The following is a 19,534-nucleotide window of genomic DNA, read 5'->3' as shown; positions in this document are numbered from 1 at the left end:
TGTTACACTTATATTCAGTGTTTCCTCCAAGAGCTAAAAGCTAAAATGGGGGATCTAAAGCTAAAATGCTAAAAGCTAAAATGGGGGACATCACTTCATTTTATTTCTCCAGCACTAAAATTGTGAAGCAGGTTGGACTGAGAGAATAACTGGCCTAAAGCCACTCAATGGTTTTCCATTTCTTGAATCTTTGTAATAGTTATCCAACAGTTTAATCACTAGTGTTCAATCATTATAGAATTAATACCCTGAAGACATATGACTTTTCTATTTTCCTATGTATTTATGTACTTGCTGTACAGTTATAAACCAGACAGTAAAAAATAACAATGATCACATAAAGCAGTTAACAACAGATAGAAAGAACAGAGAAAAATTCAAATGTGTATTAAAAAAATCAAGACTAGACTATGTAGGTGTCAAAAGGCATTCTTGTTAGACTTAACATCCCTTAATTGTAGCAGTACTGAATATTGTCCCAAAGGTGCTTTTTCAAGAGGCACCTGGACTTTTGACAACTGACAAAGTCCAGTTGCCGTTTGAAAAAGCACCTTTGGGACAACCAGGACCTGGATTACCGAGAATCTCATAGATAGTGTAGAATATTGTGAGTTTCTTAGGGATTGCAATAGCTGCAGAATGAACTCTCAATTTGAAAAGCATGATTTCTGATGAAATTCCCTCCATATATCTGCTGCTGTGTAAGGAAGTTAGCTCTAAGCATTAGGTATGGCACAGAGGACAGGTAAGGAAAATATGTATTCTAACCATATGCAAATATGCTCTTGAAAACAGGTATTGTTGAATTTCCACCATCACCTTCAGAGTATCAAATCTTCCTGAGATGAGCTCCATTCTGTATTGTAAAGATACTTGAATTGTAGACAAAAGCAAAATAGTGAAGATTTAAAAGTGTGGGTCTATTATTTTGTACATCTAAATCAAATACACTTTATTTTCCACAATAGCTGAAAGTGAGTTATTTTCCACAATAGCTGAAAGTGAGTTAAAAAGATACTTGATTTTTTGAGATCTATTTATTAGTTAGAATCAACTAGGGCCACATGTTTCAAACTTGATTGCGTCAAGTGATATATCGCGATGCAGCGTGATGTTTACACCCTGTCTAGGCTAAGGACTCATTCTCGTTTCCTGGGATAAAACTAATACCAAAAATGAAATTTATTGACAGTGTTCATGTATCAGAATCAGGGACGGGGATAATAATATCAACAGAGCAGTGACAATGGGAACTTGAACAAAAGACAATCCTATAGGATATACACAATCTTCAAGTAATTCTAGACTGGATGGCCATTTCATTTCATTTCATTTCATTTATACTTTTAAACTTAGGTTTACATAACCAATCATTTCATTTCATTTTCTTAACATTTAATTTTTCCAATTAAGGCCCGTTTGAGAAAGAAAAATAAGTATCCATATAGGAGAATGCAACTCTTTCATTTTGCATTGAACATATTTTTGAATCACAAACTGCAGATTTTTATACAGACACAGTATGAGCTCTAGCCAGTAAATACCAGCGTGCCTACTGTCCCTGTCCTACTGTTCCCAATTATATGTTATCATTCTATGTGTTTATGGCTATGTTTTGCCTATTTATATCTTTGTGTGTGTGCCAATTTTCTTCATGTGTCCATGTCTATATCTATACTGTTGTTTCCTTGTTCTTGTTGATAAACAAACAAATAAATACGTATAGTATTATATTAAAGTATATTTAATAATTTCTTCTAAATGCTCAGGAGGGGACAGAAACGACCTCCCTTTAACAGAGAATGTCAAAGCAGACTATCCAAGTGGAGTAAACTCCTCTTCACTTTTTCTTATCTCTATCTTTCTTTAATATACAAATTTTGCTCAGAAGGCGCGCCGGAAGAGTATTTGCCCGACGTTCTCGTTTAGGTTTTGGCTCTCGCGAGAACAATTGAAGCCGGAAACTCCACGTCGGTGATTTGAGCTGGGAGCGGACCCAGGCAAGTTGGGTGGCCTGAGCAGCCGACGAGGGAGCCAGCGCTATGGTAAACTGGGGCCAGTTGAGAGTCCCATAAGCAAGAGTTTTAGTGGAAGCTTCCATATAAATAGTAGGGCGAGATCGAACAAGAGTCGGTGCAGGAATACGTGTGGGGAAGAGACTTGGTTTGTTTGCTTCCACCTCCATTCATGCAAGAGCGCAGCGTTGCTCTTTTCAAGCAGCTGTTTGCGTAGGTGAATCGATAGAAGCTCGGCGTGTTCATGAGCCGTGCAATAAGCAGAAATCCAGCCGTGACTCTTGGCCCGAATATACGGCGAGAACAAACCCGTGTTTGATGATTTCTTCGCAAAATCTGTTTTCCGTCGGAAAATGGCAACGCTCTTTAAGTTGCTTGGGAGAGGGGAACGCTTATTGGGTCTGAGCTTGATTTCATTCATTTCTGGCAATTTGCCTTTGGAAGAGATGCTGCTGAATCAAAAGAGCCCCGCTTGGGTTCATAGGACTTGAAAATTTTCGGTTCTCTTTGTTATGGGTGAAAAAAACTTTGTTAGAATTGTCATCTATGATCTCTGAGAGGGTTTAACCGCTAGCCATTACCTGCTGGGTCAACTATTGTCAGTTACTTTACCTGGGACTTAGCTCATTATCTGCTCCAAATGTTGCTGGGAAAAGGACAGGCTTTGAACTACCTTGTTCTGTTGTTATATGTACGTTATAATATGATATATGAACATTCAACAATGCTGCTTTCATTAATGCGGTTTTGAAACTGTGTAACTGAGGCTAACCCAACAATCACTATTGGCAGCAAAGAGGTTTTTCTGTTTCTGTGTTTCCATCTAACGGCCATCCAGATTTTCTCAGTATGGATGTTTGCCTTAATGTAGACATATTAAATTAGGACTAAAAGATAAGTGCTGGTGCCCCATAGCTAACCCATGGATTAGGTTATTGGTAAAGTTGCAGGATTCTTGTAATGATACTCCTTTACTTATTCAAAACTAAATCTGCATTACCAGAGTTTTAGAGAGAGAAATGCATACGGTTAAATGCATTTTTCAACAGATGGGAGTTGTTTTATTTTATCAATGAGCAGAATAACTGCTAATTTTTTTAACTGAAATATTGTCATGACTTGATCCAGTACCATCAACTCTGATTAGTTTACCTTTTCAGAGTGTTCTTTTTGATTATTGTATTTCATTTTCAGACACGAGTGAAGGACTATAAATCTGGAACATAAAAGCATAAAATCTTTATGCCTTGCCAGTGACCTTTGTTTTCTCTTAATGTTTATGGTTATATTAAAGAGGCAGCTCATTTTTAAAAAATTATATCAAAACTTTAGCTTTCATTGTGGTTTTACAGTTCTCACAAGTTAGAGGCTTCTTGTTCCATTTGTACAATTGCATTCCTGCCCATTTCTAGGAGCTGCCCCAAACTATTTTTTTAATATCAGTACTGTGATTGTTTTGTATTGCCATAAATCTTAACTTTAATTAATCTACATAGATACTATGCTCTTTTTACATAATCATGACTTTTGGTGAAGTCAGTGACATATTTGCTTGCTTGCTAGTTTTGTTTTATGGTCTGGGGTTCACAAAATTCACAACTTCAAACATCACCTATATGAGAAACTAAACTGGCACATTACAGAAAGAATAATAGTATATTCTTACATAAATATAAACAATCTTTTATTTTCATTTTTAATATTATACATAGATACTGTTTTTGTCTGAAATAGCCTAATAAACCTTCCTCTTTTTAGCCTCTCCGACTTGATATAAAGCGGAAACTAACAGCTCGATCTGACCGAGTGAAGAGTGTGGACTTGCATCCCACAGAACCATGGATGCTGGCTAGCCTTTACAATGGCAGTGTTTGTGTTTGGAACCATGAAACACAAGTAAGCCTAATATTAAATATAGTCGGTAACCCTTGTGAAAAGATAATTATTATTATAGAGATAATGCAAAGAAAAATACTCTCCTTGTGTATGTTTTTTTTAAAAAAATATTTTATACAGTACATTTTTTAAATTAACTCTCATGTCCTCCCATTAAAGGTTACATTTATGGTATTAGTATTTTTTCTCCTTTCTGGAGGTATCCAGGAAATTTTGAATTATTATTTCTCCCCACACACTCACACATACACACACGAAATATTTAGCATTAGAACAAAATTATTGAAAATTTATAGCTCTAGCCATAGAATGCTATAATTTACATGAAAATAACTCTTTGAAAAATCTGTTTGCGTGAAAATAATTAAAACACTTTTATTTTCAGACATTGGTGAAGACTTTTGAAGTATGTGACTTACCTGTCAGAGCAGCTAAATTTGTAGCAAGAAAGAACTGGGTTGTTACAGGAGCTGTAAGTTGTTCCTTTGTGTCATATGTATTTCTGAAACTCTACTGAGATATACTATAGTTTACTTAAGTTAGTGATCCTGAAGTTCAAATTGAACTGTGATAACTTTTTATGTTGAATTATACTTTATATCCACAGTTTAACAATTAAAATATATGCTCCATCTTAATATGGAAATTTAGGATTCTTAGTTTGCCTGCATGCTGGATTTTCCTCAAATTAATTGTTGACCAGGGTTTTTTTTAATAGGATGAAAACTTCTTTGGCAATCTATATGCTAGTGAAGCCCTCAGTTTAATAAAGATAAAATGAAGTCATTTTATATGTATATTGTTTATAAAATATAGTACAATATTTTTATTATTTCTAGTGTGTTAACATCCTGAAAAAGGGAAAATAGAAAAGGCAAATAAAATCATACTGATTACAGTGTAATAAGTAATTTAGTTAGGTTTTTAAGCATGTCATTATAAAACTTGGTCACATAATAGTATTATTTGAACATTTTATGATATTGATAGAGATCAATTCATGAACACAAAACTATGTAAAAAAGAATAATACAATCAAACATCAGACACTTGCAAAGAAAAGTACATATTCCTAATCTCTAAAGTCATCACAACATTCTCCGTATTTTTATTCATGAAACAGCCAAGGGTTTTACTTTCTGTTTGGGGTTGAATGCTTTATTAAACATTTAATTATTTAGTCATTCATCAAATATATATAGCTGTCCATCTCACAGAAAAGTGATTCTGGGTGGGGTACAACAATCTAGTAAATCAATTGTGATGCATGCTTTACTTTTGTTATATTTCACTGATCATATTAGCAATCAACATGCACATTTACTTATTCATTCAAAAGTTTTCATTTTACCATACCCTGTTAATGTGTTGTATGCTTTTTTTAAATTCTAGCCTATTGAAAACTTAGCTTTTTGTGCCTAGCCCGGGATTAATGTTTTATTATTTGGACTCATTTTTGTTCTGTTTATTAGAGTATTTTAGTTGGTCTGTCTGTCTGATTTGACATTTTTATGGGGGTGCAATGGTTCAACAGTTATAGACACTGAGCTTGTAAGCTGGAAAGCTGACAGCCCAGCTCAAGACCTGAGTGTTGTACGATGGCGTGAGCTCCCGTTGCTTCTGCCCATCAAGCAGTTCAAAAGCATGAAAATGCAAGTAGATAAATAGGTGCAACTTTGGTAGGAAGTTATAAGAATTCAGCGTGTCTTTTGGCTTGGTATAGTCATGTTGACCACATGACCACAGAAAGGGTTTTCAGGCAATGCTGGCTCCCTTGGCTAAGAAATGGAGATGAGCACTACCCCTAGAATCGGTTACAACTGGACAGAGGAAACTTTTATCTTTATGTTTTTTTAAATGAGCCTGGACTCTGCTTAATTTGTTAGCTGCCCATTGGAGTTGAACAACTAAAAAATTCAAATAAAATTATTTTTTCAGTATTTTAGTAAGCATGCTTTTTTATATGTTACATTTCAGATTTGCTACACACAACACTCAGATTTCATATTTTTTCTCCATAACAAGTATCTTTCACATCTCCTCTTAATGCGCACATTTCATTCACTCTTATCAATTTTATCCTTTTTTTACATAAATCTTTTGCTAACTGCAGTAACTGTATTCCATTTCTTTCACTCCTCTCATTTCCTTCAATTTCCATTTTCTCCCAGATTCCACTCTTGACACAACTGCAATAATATGGTCTTTTCTACATTGAGAGCATTTCATCATCCTTGTATTCTGCACTCAATTTTTCTCAGTTGTTTATCATAACAGTTCAATCAGTGATGCTTTTACTTATTCCTTTGATTTTTCATACCCCTACAGGATGATATGCAAATTAAAGTTTTCAACTATAATACTTTGGAAAGGGTACATATGTTTGAAGCACACTCAGATTATATTCGCTGCATTGCTGTGCATCCTACACAGCCTTTCATTCTAACTAGCAGTGGTAAGTATATCAATACTTTCTTGGCAGCTTTCTTTTCATTCCCTGAGTTCAAAACCTCTTTTTCTGAAGATTGAAGCCAGGGTGGATTTAAATCACTAGTAAAAAGGTTTGATTTAAATCAATTTGATTTAAATCATAATTTTTAAAGAACAACTATCATCTCTGTCCCGCAGCAGTTCCTCCTCTGACCCGCTGTTGACTCACCGGCAGACCCAATATTGCAGAATATACAGACTCATGCTACATAACTAAGCTCCATGTCATACTGAATAAACTAAATTATTAATTTATCTTAAATAGAAAACTATCTTTAGATAGATTTTTACCCCAAAAGCATTTTATTAAAATAAATTTGATAAAAATATAAAAAAATCCAATTTAAATCCAAAAAATCCAATTTAAATTTTAAAAATCCATTTTTTTAATTGATTTTTATCCAGCCTGGTTGAAGTCCTTTTTTTAATTGAATAACTCAATACCATTCTATCAAAACTATAGAATGCCAGTATTTATAGTTGGATGCTTGATGTGTTGTCTGGCTTTTATCTTATCTTTTTTTTTTTTTTTTGTCAAGTAGATTTTATAAATTTATTTCTCAATTTCAAGACTATTTGACTATTGCAAGGTGGTTAAACATGTATATATACCACTTAGTTCCTAAGTTAAATTTTTCATTGTAGTAAAAATGTACAATTTTTGTGAAGCGGGTAATAGTAGTGATAGAAAAAATTGCAATGATTTATGTTCTCTCTCTCCCGTAGATGACATGCTTATTAAACTATGGGATTGGGATAAAAAATGGGCCTGTTCTCAAGTGTTTGAAGGGCATACTCATTATGTAATGCAGATTGTCATAAATCCCAAGGACAATAACCAGTTTGCTAGTACGTCTCTGGATAGAACAATCAAGGTATAATATATGCATAAAGAATTTCTTTTTGGAAATAGTAACTACTATTACTTGGAAAGTCAAAATTATTAATTTAAAATAAAACAATTTTGTCACTTTGTAAATGCTTAACTACCTCTGTAGCAGCACTGAAAACTTCCAGGTACCTTGTTAAACTAATATATATTGCTTATGATATTTAGTTATGAATTTACAGAAGTTGATTATCAATAATACAAGTCCACTTGGTTGCTTTTGAGTATGTTTGGTGTATTAAAATGTTTCATTCGAATGCAGTTTTTGCTTTAATTAGCTACTGGTTGAGGGTTCAAGGTTTGGATTGTGGAGATTCAATATGAAAGCTAAGATCAGCTTCTCACGATGAAGAAAGTGTTTGACAGACTTAAGAAAAAGGTTTTTATGTGTATGCCTTTTGATTTAGCTTGAAGTTGTTTCAGCAAGTTCATAATTTATTCAATTTCAGTGTTTATTTGGAAAACTGAACAAACTTCTAATATATTAAGATTTTAAATTCTTCTTAGAATGATCTATTTTTCCTTTCCTTTAATTTTACTTAAGAATTTGAGCAGAATATTATAAATTCAGTGTAGCTGAAGGTTTCAGAATCGCTCTGTATTTATTAACTTGTGGTATATCTATGCCTACTGTTTTTTTAATAATTTTTTTTTTTTTTTGCAAGGTGTGGCAGCTTGGCTCTTCTTCACCCAACTTTACTTTAGAAGGGCACGAGAAAGGTGTAAATAGTATTGATTATTACAGTGGAGGTGATAAGCCTTACCTAATTTCAGGAGCAGATGATCGTCTTGTTAAGATCTGGGATTACCAGGTATGAGATATCATATTATTTCTAAACCAGTTCAGGATGATAGAAAATAGCTTACATGCTGGGTTTTAACTGAAGACTGGATTTATGATTGTGTTTTTTTATTCAGCTGAAGATTGTTGGAGAATGCTAAACATGTTTCTGAAAATTGTCATTATATCTTTTAAGAGTCATTGAGAATTGGACAGCATGTAAATTTAGTAACTTATTGCTATTATTTTACCAGTGAAATCAAATCTTGATTATCATGATTTAATGCAATTGAATCTTTTATCAATTATTTTCACTATTTTTTCCTAGAATAAAACGTGTGTGCAAATTCTGGAGGGACATGCACAGAATGTTTCTTGTGTCAGTTTTCACCCTGAACTTCCTATTATCATCACTGGCTCTGAAGATGGTAATCTAGATATGCAGAAACTAATTTAACATTTTGTTTAGAACATTATATTATTTACTCCACTCCCATTTGTTATAAGAGTAAAAAATAGAAATGTCTATCACAACCATATTGTACTTCTTTTTGCTTTAAGATTATGAATTATTCAAATCCAGATTTCATAGGAATATTCCTGATTTGATATGTAAAGAAAACCTAGTAATAAATCATGGTATAGGTTTATTTATGGTATCTATTTTTTTAAAATACAGGAACTGTTCGCATCTGGCATTCAAGCACTTATCGTCTAGAAAGTACTTTGAATTATGGCATGGAACGTGTGTGGTGTGTTGCAAGCCTAAGAGGATCAAACAATGTGGCCCTTGGATATGATGAGGGTAGCATCATTGTCAAAGTATGTTGGTGTTACAAATCTATAATTGATACACACCAGCTGAATGATTGCGTAGTTTTCATAAGTGAGAAACAGACACTGGTTGAGCATTTGGTATTGGTGATTTTTCTTACTTTTTGTAAATGTCATAGATGTAAACAAAGTGGTTTGGAGAATGTATAGGATGTTTTACTCTATTTTCATTTTAATTTTCTTCTGACTAGCTTGGTCGGGAAGAGCCAGCCATGTCAATGGATGCAAATGGAAAGATTATTTGGGCCAAGCATTCAGAAATTCAGCAAGCTAATCTCAAAGCAATGGGAGATACAGAAATCAAAGATGGGGAGAGGCTACCGCTTGCTGTGAAAGATATGGGCAGCTGTGAAATATATCCTCAAACTATTCAGCATAATCCGAATGGGCGGTAAGGTTCATTTTTCAGAAGGTTTCGGGGGGAAAGTTTGCCTTAAATTATATGTAGAGCTAAAGGCATTTTAGGAACATACTGTATGGAACTCTGTTACTCTGAATTACCCCATCACTGCCAAGCCAGTTTTGTTGACATTGATAAGAAATAGTTTTATGTAAAAAAATAAAAAACCTTTTTTCACAGTGCTATTTGAGTGTATCCAGGACTTTGTGCATACAGGGCTTGGACCTTGCCACTGTTGTTTTATATATATATATTTTCCTAATACTATTTTTGAGTCTTACAAATGGCAGCCATTTCTAATGCTTTTATGTTGTTTATGTTTTTCAGATTTGTAGTAGTATGTGGGGATGGTGAATACATCATTTATACTGCTATGGCACTGAGAAACAAGAGCTTTGGCTCTGCTCAGGAGTTTGCATGGGCACATGATTCTTCTGAGTAAGTAAAGTAATCATCGAGTTTTACATATTAACTTATGGGGCACATGAAATAGCTCAGTTAAAAAGTATAATGTGTATCTGAAAGAACTACTCTTTCTCAGATAAGTGTGAAACATATCTGAAAAATGTTAAAAATAAATTGTAATATTCAAAAATTTTAATAATGGTTGGATATTCTAATTTTTGGAAGGCATGCATGGCTGGTGAGTTAAATGTAATCCATGTCTTACTTATTTCACTTGAGCCTTTGAAAACATGAATAATGAAGTGTTTGAGCAAACCATAGGCATTCTGGTTACTATTGTTGCCTGCTTCTTCTTATGTGCATTGGCATGTTGAAGTTACATTGAATTCTTTTACATGCAGGTATGCAATCAGAGAAAGCAACAGCAGTGTCAAGATATTTAAAAACTTCAAAGAGAAGAAATCCTTTAAACCTGATTTTGGAGCAGAAGGCATGATATGCACTTAATACTTAGTATTCTATTTAGTCAGATGGAGCATTTTCTAGTAAAATACTAATTTCTATTTCTTTTTGGTGCAGGTATATATGGTGGTTTCTTATTGGGTGTCCGATCTGTCAATGGTTTGGCATTTTATGACTGGGAAAATACAGAACTGGTACGCAGAATTGAAATACAACCCAAACATGTGAGTTGTTTTTTCACTTGAATCTCATTCATTATCTAAGAATCTCCTAATTTTTAGAACACTGGTAAAAAAACCTATTTATTTGATGAAGCCATGGAGACTAAATTGTTATGAGTACCCCTACAGGTGAATTGATTTTATTCTAATGAATGTGATTCCTGGTTTTTATATGCAGTCATAATGCATGGCATGTTTTTAAATTTTATTATTTACCAATCAGTTTTAACCCCAGATTATATATTTGGGCAGCTGTGTAGCACTCCGAGTTGATTGTTTGAAATGAGTTACTGTATAAGTAAATAAATAAACAAAGCTGAAATTTTTATAAAGCTAAGCTGATACTAATTTTAACTCCTTTGAAAAAAAAAATTAATTCAATAAATATTAGTACTTACTGAATTTTTTAATGTTTTTCTTCAAATGCCAAATATTCACTCAGTATACTTACTTTTCGCCACCCATGGCTTCTGTTGTTTTGATTTAGATTTTTTGGTCTGACTCGGGTGAACTTGTCTGCATTGCTACAGAAGAATCATTCTTCATTCTGAAATACCTTTCTGAAAAAGTTGCAACCGCACAAGATACACATGAGGGAGTCACTGAAGATGGCATTGAAGATGCCTTTGAGGTATCTGTACAGTGTCTGATCCCTGGTCAATATATGTTAATAAATAAAAAATAAATTTGTAGTCATTTGTATTAGTATAGATGTACTTTCCTGATAAAATAAGTGAATGGGTAAATCAGTATACTTGCGAATTTCTGCTTCAGATATCATGGGTAGCGAATGTTCACCTTTTGCTTATTACATCAGTGTTTTAGCAAAATAATATTCAATTTGGAAAATTCATATTTTAAGAGCTCTTCATTTCAGAGCTCATAAAACTGCATTTGCCAATATGTCTAAACTTCTGTTAATGACGTTGTTCTGCTGAATCTATTGGGATATTACAAAGTATAAAATCTTTACTCTTCCACTAGGTCCTTGGTGAAATTCAAGAGATTGTGAAAACAGGACTTTGGGTGGGAGATTGTTTTATTTATACAAGCTCTGTGAACAGACTAAACTACTATGTTGGAGGAGAAATTGTGACTATTGCACACTTGGACCGGTAAGCATTCTGTAGCTCCTAAGATATAATTGTTGTTGATATAAAATCATTCTACCATTGTGCCTTCTATCCATTCTTAATGGACAGAAGTGGACAGGCATATGGTGCTGTGCCAGAAATGGACAGGAATATGGTCCTTAGGATATTGTACAGATTAGAACAATGTTGAGAGGACTCCAGCACTCTAGTAAAAGTCTTGATGGTGAGAAGTGTTGATAGTGATATGGTGGAGTCCTATTAGGACTCCAGTAAAGGTCTTGATGGTAGGAAGATTCCATAATCCTAACTCTTTATTGTTATAAGACTAAATATTTTACACAATTTCTCACTTTATTCCTCAGTATTTTTTAAGGAAAAAGAAGAATTCTGGATATTTATGATTTCAGCACAGTTGCTTTTAATTGGTTGCTTCAGAGAAACCTTTCCACTAATGTCAGTGCCTGAGTATATTTATTATGTTTTGATGAGGCCTCATTGTTCTATCTAGTCATAATTAGGTCAGGGTTGCTGATGAAATTTGCCTATTTACATTAGATAAATAACTGTTCCGATCTTCCTTATTAGTCAGACCCAACTATTGAAATTTTACATCTAGTTGAAACATACTTTCCTCTGTCTTTTTTCTTTTCTTAAAGAACAATGTATTTATTAGGGTATATCCCTAAAGACAACAGACTTTACCTTGGTGACAAAGAATTAAATATAGTGAGTTATTCCTTACTAGTCTCAGTGCTAGAATATCAGACTGCAGTCATGAGGAGAGACTTCAGTATGGCGGACAAAGTTCTCCCTACAATTCCAAAGGAACAGAGGACCAGAGTTGCACACTTCCTTGAGAAACAGGTAATTTTTTTTACCCTAGTCATTCAATAACAACTAAGCATCTAATATGTAGTGGAATTTTATGTTATAAACAACCAGCGGTTTTGTTTAAAATTAAGATGTTCCTATATACTTTGGGTGAGAGAGGAGCAATTATGAACTTAGAAAATATCAGATGTATTAATTACCAAGAAGAAAAACAACAATCCGACCAAAACTGACAGGGCAAGCAAATAATGAAATGTCTGCAAGCAAACAGCCAAATGCAGAGAACACCAAGGACTCCACAGTGTATTAATAAGGCAACAGTGTTATCAGAAAGGACAGGATTTTCAACCCTTATTTGTAATACCTGGCTGTAAAATAGGTGTAATCAGGCTTCTCTATTGCTTACTTTTTGAAAAGTGAGCTATACTTTGGTGGCAATTTACAGTTGGAGTGTATTGATACCACCTTGATATGCTTGAGGCGCCAGAAAGTAAGGGGTGGGGAGGGGAAATAACAGGCAGCCTGTTTTGCTTAGTCTTGTTTTAATATGCTAGCACAGGGTGTCAAACTTAATTTCATTAAGGGCCACGTCAGGAATTTGGAGGGCCGACATGGTGGGCGTGGCATGGGGCTGCACCTCTACAGACATGGTTTTATAAACTTATAAAAATAGGCGTAGATTTGTGTTATTTTGTTTTTTTAATACTTACTTGATCTACTTGATCACCTTATGAGAGAGAGACCAGATCAGAGATGGGTTTCAGTAGGTTCTAACCAGTTCTGGAGAACCGGTAGCAAAAATGTTGAGAAGTTAAGAGAACTGGTAGTAAAAATTCTGATTGCCCCCCTCCCCATCTATTCTCTGCCTCCCAAGTTCCAGCTGATCGGGAGGAAATGGGGATTTTGCAGTAACCTTCCCTGGATTGGGGAGGGAATGGAGGTTTTACAGTATCCTTCCCCTGCCATGCCCACCAAGCCACGCCCACAGAACTGGTAGTAAAAAATTTTGAAACCCACTACTGGACCAAATCAAGAAACTGACTCCATAGGAGGACTAGAACTATAAATTATTGACATAGGCTATAGTAGCAAAATCCTACAAGCCTGAAAGGTAAAATATTACTTTTCCTCCCTTTTATAACCTGAGTCAAGAAAGGCCTCCTGGCCACTCTGGAGGCCACATTTTGGGCCTAGAAGGCTTCCTGGAGGTGAAATGTATTTACCTTTCCTACCAGTTCACTGATATGCACACACTGCACAGATGGTCAAAAACAGGACATGACGACATCCCAGTTTGGGGGCCAGAACCTCCCACCGCTGGCGCTACTGGTTCTCCAAACCACACTGGCACCCGTGACCCAGATAGAGCCAGCAGCATTTCACCCCTGTTCTGGAGGCCTCGTTTTGGGCCTGGAAGGCTCCTGGACCACTCCGAGACCAAAAGCGGTTGCCAGGGTGGTGGTGCCCCACCCGTGCTCCATTTTTGCTAGCAGAGGCACCGCGGCGCCAGTCATTTGCTTTTCCAGACCATCCCCTGCGGGCCAGATAAAAGCCTTGAGTTTGACACCCCTGTGCTAGCATTACACAGCTGCATATTCAGCAAAATGGAAATTATCAATTAACATTTAACATTTAAATATTTGAAACTATATAGCTATCAGGATAAAGCATACTTTTCTATAGGATGTTAAGAAAATTGCATCAGTAACAAGTTGCTGTTTTAAAAATGTATTTAGGGTTTCAAACAGCAAGCACTTGCCGTATCAACAGACCCTGAACATCGTTTTGAGCTTGCTCTTCAGCTTGGTGAGCTTAAGATTGCATATCAACTTGCATTGGAAGCAGAGGTATGTTGGTATCATCTTAAAGATAGAAGTACCCCATCGTCTGGAACAGAATCCTCCACGATATTAGATTGGCCCAACTCCATTTGCTTTTTGGAAAGCAATGAAGAATGAGTCTCTGGAGTAGAGATCATTTTATTTGTTTCCTCTGAGAGAAGATGTCTTCCTCAGAAGAGAACAGACTTCCTCAGAGTCTCAGTAATTTACTTGAACAATTTGAATTTTGTTTTTATTCTTATTGCTGAACTGCTCAAAGTTGATCATAATTTTAACTGCATATAAGCCTAGTAACAGAATAAATGTTTATATGAATCAGCACCAGATCTAACTTGTGTAAAAGAAATAAAATTTTGAGGGCCTAGGAATCGAATGAATTCCAGGTGTCTTTGTCAAGGTTGAACTGAATTTAAAAGTCATTCCTGTCCAAATTATTGGTAAATCATACTGAAGGAATAGTAAGACATATTTTTATGAATTGTTTAAAAAGGACACATACTTAGCTTGAAAAATTATGAATGATTCAGTTGATTCTTCTGAGATGGGAAATGGTCATGCTTTTTAGCTAGCTCAAAATCTTCATAAGTTCTTACTGAAAGTTCATGGTTTAGTGACCATAATGTGAACATTGAATTATCTAGGAATAACTTTCTATAAATTAAACACATATTGCTCTTTGGAAAAAGCATATTCATAACTTTGATATGATAATCAGTTGCATAATATTTTTAAGTAATATACAAATATACAAAAGGAAAAGTGTAAAAAGGAAATAAAAAATTAGCCCTAGCAGAACCAAATCATCTTCAAAACCATTTAGCATGTATGATGCTCAAAAGAGGAAAATATTTTGTTTTTATAGTCTGAGCAGAAGTGGAAGCAGCTAGCTGAACTTGCTATCAATAAGTGCCAGTTTGGCCTTGCCCAAGAATGTCTGCATCATGCACAAGACTATGGTGGCTTATTGCTTTTAGCCACAGCTTCAGGAAATACTAGTATGGTGAACAAGCTAGCTGAAGCAGCAGAAAAAGATGGCAAGAACAATGTAGCATTTATGAGCTACTTTCTGCAAGGAGAGTAAGTATCAAACATTTGGTCATATTCAGTAGCCATTCCAAAGTATCCTCAAAAAATAAACACGGTACTTAGAAAATATGCAAAAATCTCTCTTTATTCCCCTCTGATTATATTGCTGCAACCAGTCTTGTTGGTTCTCTAGGGAAAGGGTGAAAATGTTAAGACATCTGTTTTCAGTGGCTGGCAATTGAGTTATTCACATTAAAAGAGCTTACTTTGGCACATGAATAAAGGGACAACTCAGTCAATAAAAGATTGAAACAAGGTAACCTCATGACTATTTAAAATTTGGGAAAACCTGACACAAAGTATTAATGTAACCATGTATTTGACTTTCAACTTGGTCAGCATCTTTATTTATTTATTTTTGTTTCTTTTGACCCATATTCTTCAATTTCTATGGTTTCCAAATCTGGGTGGGTAGATTTTATACCCACAAGAACTACCTTTTCTTTAACTTTAGACTTTAACAGAATCTGATCTTTGCAAGGAGATCATTCTACAACATCAAAGATGCCACGGAGAAGCAGCAACGTCTAGATTAGTGTTTCTTAAACGTTTTCTCTCAGGATCTCCTACCACTTTTAAAAATTATGGAGGATCCTATGTTGTCCAAGTTATATTTATTGACAATTTATCATGTTAAAAATTAAATTGTCACAGTTCCAAGTCATTTGAAGGTAATGTAATATTGTATAATTTTTCCTACATAGGCTGGCAAATTGTTTTAGTGGACCACTGAGAATCATAAGGAATGACTAGAGTTCCTAGGCCCACATATTAAGAAACACTGTTCTAGTCAATGCTCAGCTCTTCTCATTTCTTAGAAGTTAGATCTGGAATTTCTCTTTTCCCTGATGACTAATAGATCAGGCTTATTCAGATTATAGGTGGCTGTGCTACAAGTATCAAGGTGCCAAAGCCTATAAAGTACTTAATAAATTAAACCTGCACTTTAAATTGTCCCAGGAACTGAATTGGCAACAAGTACAGGCAGGTAACATTGTTACATGCAACCAATGTCAGAAACGCATATTGAATATTGAAACAATGGTAAATAGGTTTGTTTTGAAGATATCTCAGATTTTTGCAGCATTATAGAAATATTGTAGACACACTTTCTGTTATATTACTAATTTAAGTCCATTTTTTAAAAAGTTCTCTTTCATTGTAGGCTTGACCATTGTCTTGAACTTTTGATTAAAACTGGACGGTTACCAGAAGCAGCTTTCTTAGCACGAACATATTTGCCAAGTCAAGTTTCAAGGTAACTGAACTGTGAAATCTTATATTATGCAGTATAAATATTTTGTTCAGAACTGAGCTTCTGTTAATCTGTTTCAGGGTTGTAAAACTATGGAGAGAAAATCTTTCTAAAATCAATCAGAAAGCTGCTGAATCCCTAGCTGATCCCACAGAGTATGAAAATTTGTTCCCTGGATTGAAGGAAGCATTTGTTGCTGAAGAATACATAAAAGATTCCCAAACCATATCGCGGCCAGCCAGTGAATACCCGCTAGTTACTGTAAGTTTTGATGCACAATACCAACAGTTTTAGAATTTAGCAGTCTTGAGAGCCAGTGAAGTTCTGTTTATGAATTATTTATTTTTGTTGTTGTTGTTAGCCAAATGAAGAAAGAAATATCTTGGAAGAAGCCAAAGATTTCACACTGCAAAACAAAATTTCAGAGGTCAGTATTAATACATTTGAAGATAGTGACAGTGTTTTTGATGATCACAGATGGTCCAGGCAAAAAACTTTTCCATACAGGTCACAACAGTGGTGATCTATAAAAGCAATCAATGCTGGGTTTATCCCACATGGGTTGAAAAGCATCTAGACGATGAGTGTAATTGATGCGAAGTGGCTGGATGACGTAACATTGAGCCAGTTTGGTATAGTGGTTACTACTGGCATAAAAACCAGGAGACAGAGTTCTAATCCCTCCTCATGTATGAATCCCAGTTCCGTGGCTTTGGTCCAACCCACCTCACTGATTCAAAAGAGATTGTCAGGAAAATAGGAAGAGAAAGGCGTATTTATATAGGTTCACTGATTTAGTGAAATCACTGATTTAGTAGGGGACGCGGTGGCTCAGGGGCTAGGATGTTGAGCTTGTTGATCGAAAGGTCGGCAGCTCAGCGGTTTGAATCCCTAGTGCCGTGTAACAGGGTGAGCTCCCGTTACTTGTCCCAGGTTCTGCCACTTAGCAGTTTCGAAAGCACATAAAAATGCAAGTAGAAAAAATAGGGACCACCTTGGTGGGAAGGTAACAGCGTTCCGTGCACCTTTGGCATTGAGTCATGCCGGCCACATGACCACGGAGACGTCTTCGGACAGCGCTGGCTCTTCGGCTTTGAAACGGAGATGAGCACCGCCCCCTAGAGTCAGGAACGACTAGCACATATGTGCAAGGGGAACCTTTACCTTTTTACTGATTTAGTAATAAGGGTGGGATAAATCTTTAAAAAGTAGCAACACCAATTGTTCAGATTAGTTTAGAAATAACAGGTGGCAAAGTAAAATTTTATCTGGTGCTTTTAAAGTCCACTGAATGGATGGTCTAGGAGGTTTCATTTTAAGTTCTGTTTATCTTAGGAGAACATAATGTTTATAGTACAGATAACAAGTAATGGAAAAGATGTGTCAGTAAAATAAAGAAATTGAATGGTATACATTATTTCTTCATTATGTGGTGGGGCTTTCTTTTCTTTCTAAGGAACCAGAAGATGAATCAGTCCCATCTCCTAGGCCTGTAATAGCGCCTCCAGTTACTGGAAAAGTTTCAGTTGAGATCAAAGATGAAAAGGTAAACTTACTATACTAGAAAGAAAGGCATTAGCACTTTGGAAATTCTAATCATACTACTGTAATTTCCTTGTTTCAAGTTTCTATGGGATAGTGTCAAAATTAAATCTGTTTTGTAAGCTATGCAGAGCCAAGTCATAGTATAAATTGAGTGCAAGCCAGTAAACTTTCTTTTATGTAAGTTGTTCCTCTACACTAATACATCAGTTTTTGCCTTATTTTCTAAAATACTAATTAACTGCCTTCAAAGAGCAGTGGGAGTTAAGATAAACAATATTTTTAAAAATACATTTGTTTTCCAATTTGTTGGAAAATCCAACAAATAAACTCTGTCCAAAAGTCCAAGAGATAAACTGTTTGAATATGGTTAATCATATCAAACCAAGTCAAGAGGTTAATGAATTTCAGCATTGATCCAACATAGTAAAAAGCTTCACTAATTGTGGTTCAAAATATTTTTACTAAAATGGCTTTATTATTTTAGTTTATTAGGAATTAATTTTTGTATCCCAAGCATGATAAAAGACTGGGTTTTTTTTACAAGCTGTTTGCTTATTATCATCTGTTCTGCAGGTTTACACTACTGCACTGATGATTTAATTCCAATATTGATTCTGTGTGTCATAGCAATTCTACCTACGTATATAACTATAGGACTAATTGTATGTTGAATAAGGATTATATACTTGTTCTAACAAGTTAACACTTAAGTCCCAAAGGTGCTTTTTCAGGAGGCAACTGGACTTTGTTTTTTCTTTGAAGACTTTTCGCTTCTCATCCAAGCAGCTTCTTCAGCTCTGACTGGATAGTGGGGAAATGGAAGGATTTATATTCCTTGAAGTCAGCTGGTCATTTGCATTCCTTTAGAGAATCGATGATGCCACTTGGAGGTTTATCTATGTCCTCAGAGTCACCTGACTAGTACAAATGGGTGTGGAGCCTTCTTGGCTGCAGGAGGTTTTCTGTCACAGGGCAGAAAACCTCCTGCAGCCAAGAAGGCTCCACACCCATTTGCACTACACAAGTGACCATTACAACTTGCAAAATGATAGTCTACTTTTTCTGCTAATAAGAGAACATTAGATTTTTTTCCCCTAACTACTTATGTCTTTTTTTAGGTTTTACTGGACCTAGATGTAGATCTGGATAACTTGGAATTGGAGGATATTGATACCACTGATATTTTTCTGGATGAAGAAATGTCTGACTGAACTTTTAAACTGATGCGCATTCTTACACCTAGTTATGCTTGACAATGTAGTCTTCTTGTTGAAAAGTGGCTCTTTTTTATATTTAAGATGAAAATAAATAGGGACCGTCTTTTACATTACAGATATAGATTTCCCCATTGTGATGTAGGTTTCCTTAGATTCCTCAATTCTCCAATAAATGTCTTTTGGATTCCCTCAGTCTCTGGTGTATAAAGGAATAAGATTGATTTAAAAGAAAGATGAAAAAGTAGGCGTGCTGAGGAAATTGTGGAATAATT

General features: G+C 35.1%; 1 protein-coding gene across 1 annotated transcript; it reads left to right on the top strand.

Annotated features, from left to right (window-relative positions):
• The first annotated feature begins 1,900 nt into the window (after positions 1-1,900).
• COPB2 (COPI coat complex subunit beta 2) lies at positions 1,901-19,454 on the top strand. The gene is made up of 22 exons (XM_058188417.1): positions 1,901-2,045; positions 3,774-3,911; positions 4,297-4,383; positions 6,240-6,366; positions 7,128-7,276; positions 7,956-8,102; positions 8,400-8,499; positions 8,751-8,893; positions 9,097-9,296; positions 9,633-9,743; positions 10,112-10,200; positions 10,290-10,396; positions 10,881-11,024; positions 11,378-11,508; positions 12,144-12,351; positions 14,055-14,165; positions 15,022-15,236; positions 16,411-16,503; positions 16,581-16,761; positions 16,862-16,927; positions 17,957-18,046; positions 19,164-19,454. Exons 1-22 carry the CDS (start codon positions 2,043-2,045, stop codon positions 19,254-19,256), a joined length of 2,733 nt encoding a protein of 910 aa, XP_058044400.1. The 5' UTR covers positions 1,901-2,042; the 3' UTR covers positions 19,257-19,454.
• The last annotated feature ends 80 nt before the right edge of the window (positions 19,455-19,534 follow it).

This window comes from Ahaetulla prasina, chromosome 6 (genome assembly GCF_028640845.1).
Source record: "Ahaetulla prasina isolate Xishuangbanna chromosome 6, ASM2864084v1, whole genome shotgun sequence".
NCBI lineage: Eukaryota > Metazoa > Chordata > Lepidosauria > Squamata > Colubridae > Ahaetulla > Ahaetulla prasina.
Note: the sequence above shows the minus strand (reverse complement) of the source record. Positions and strands in the feature narration are given on the sequence as shown.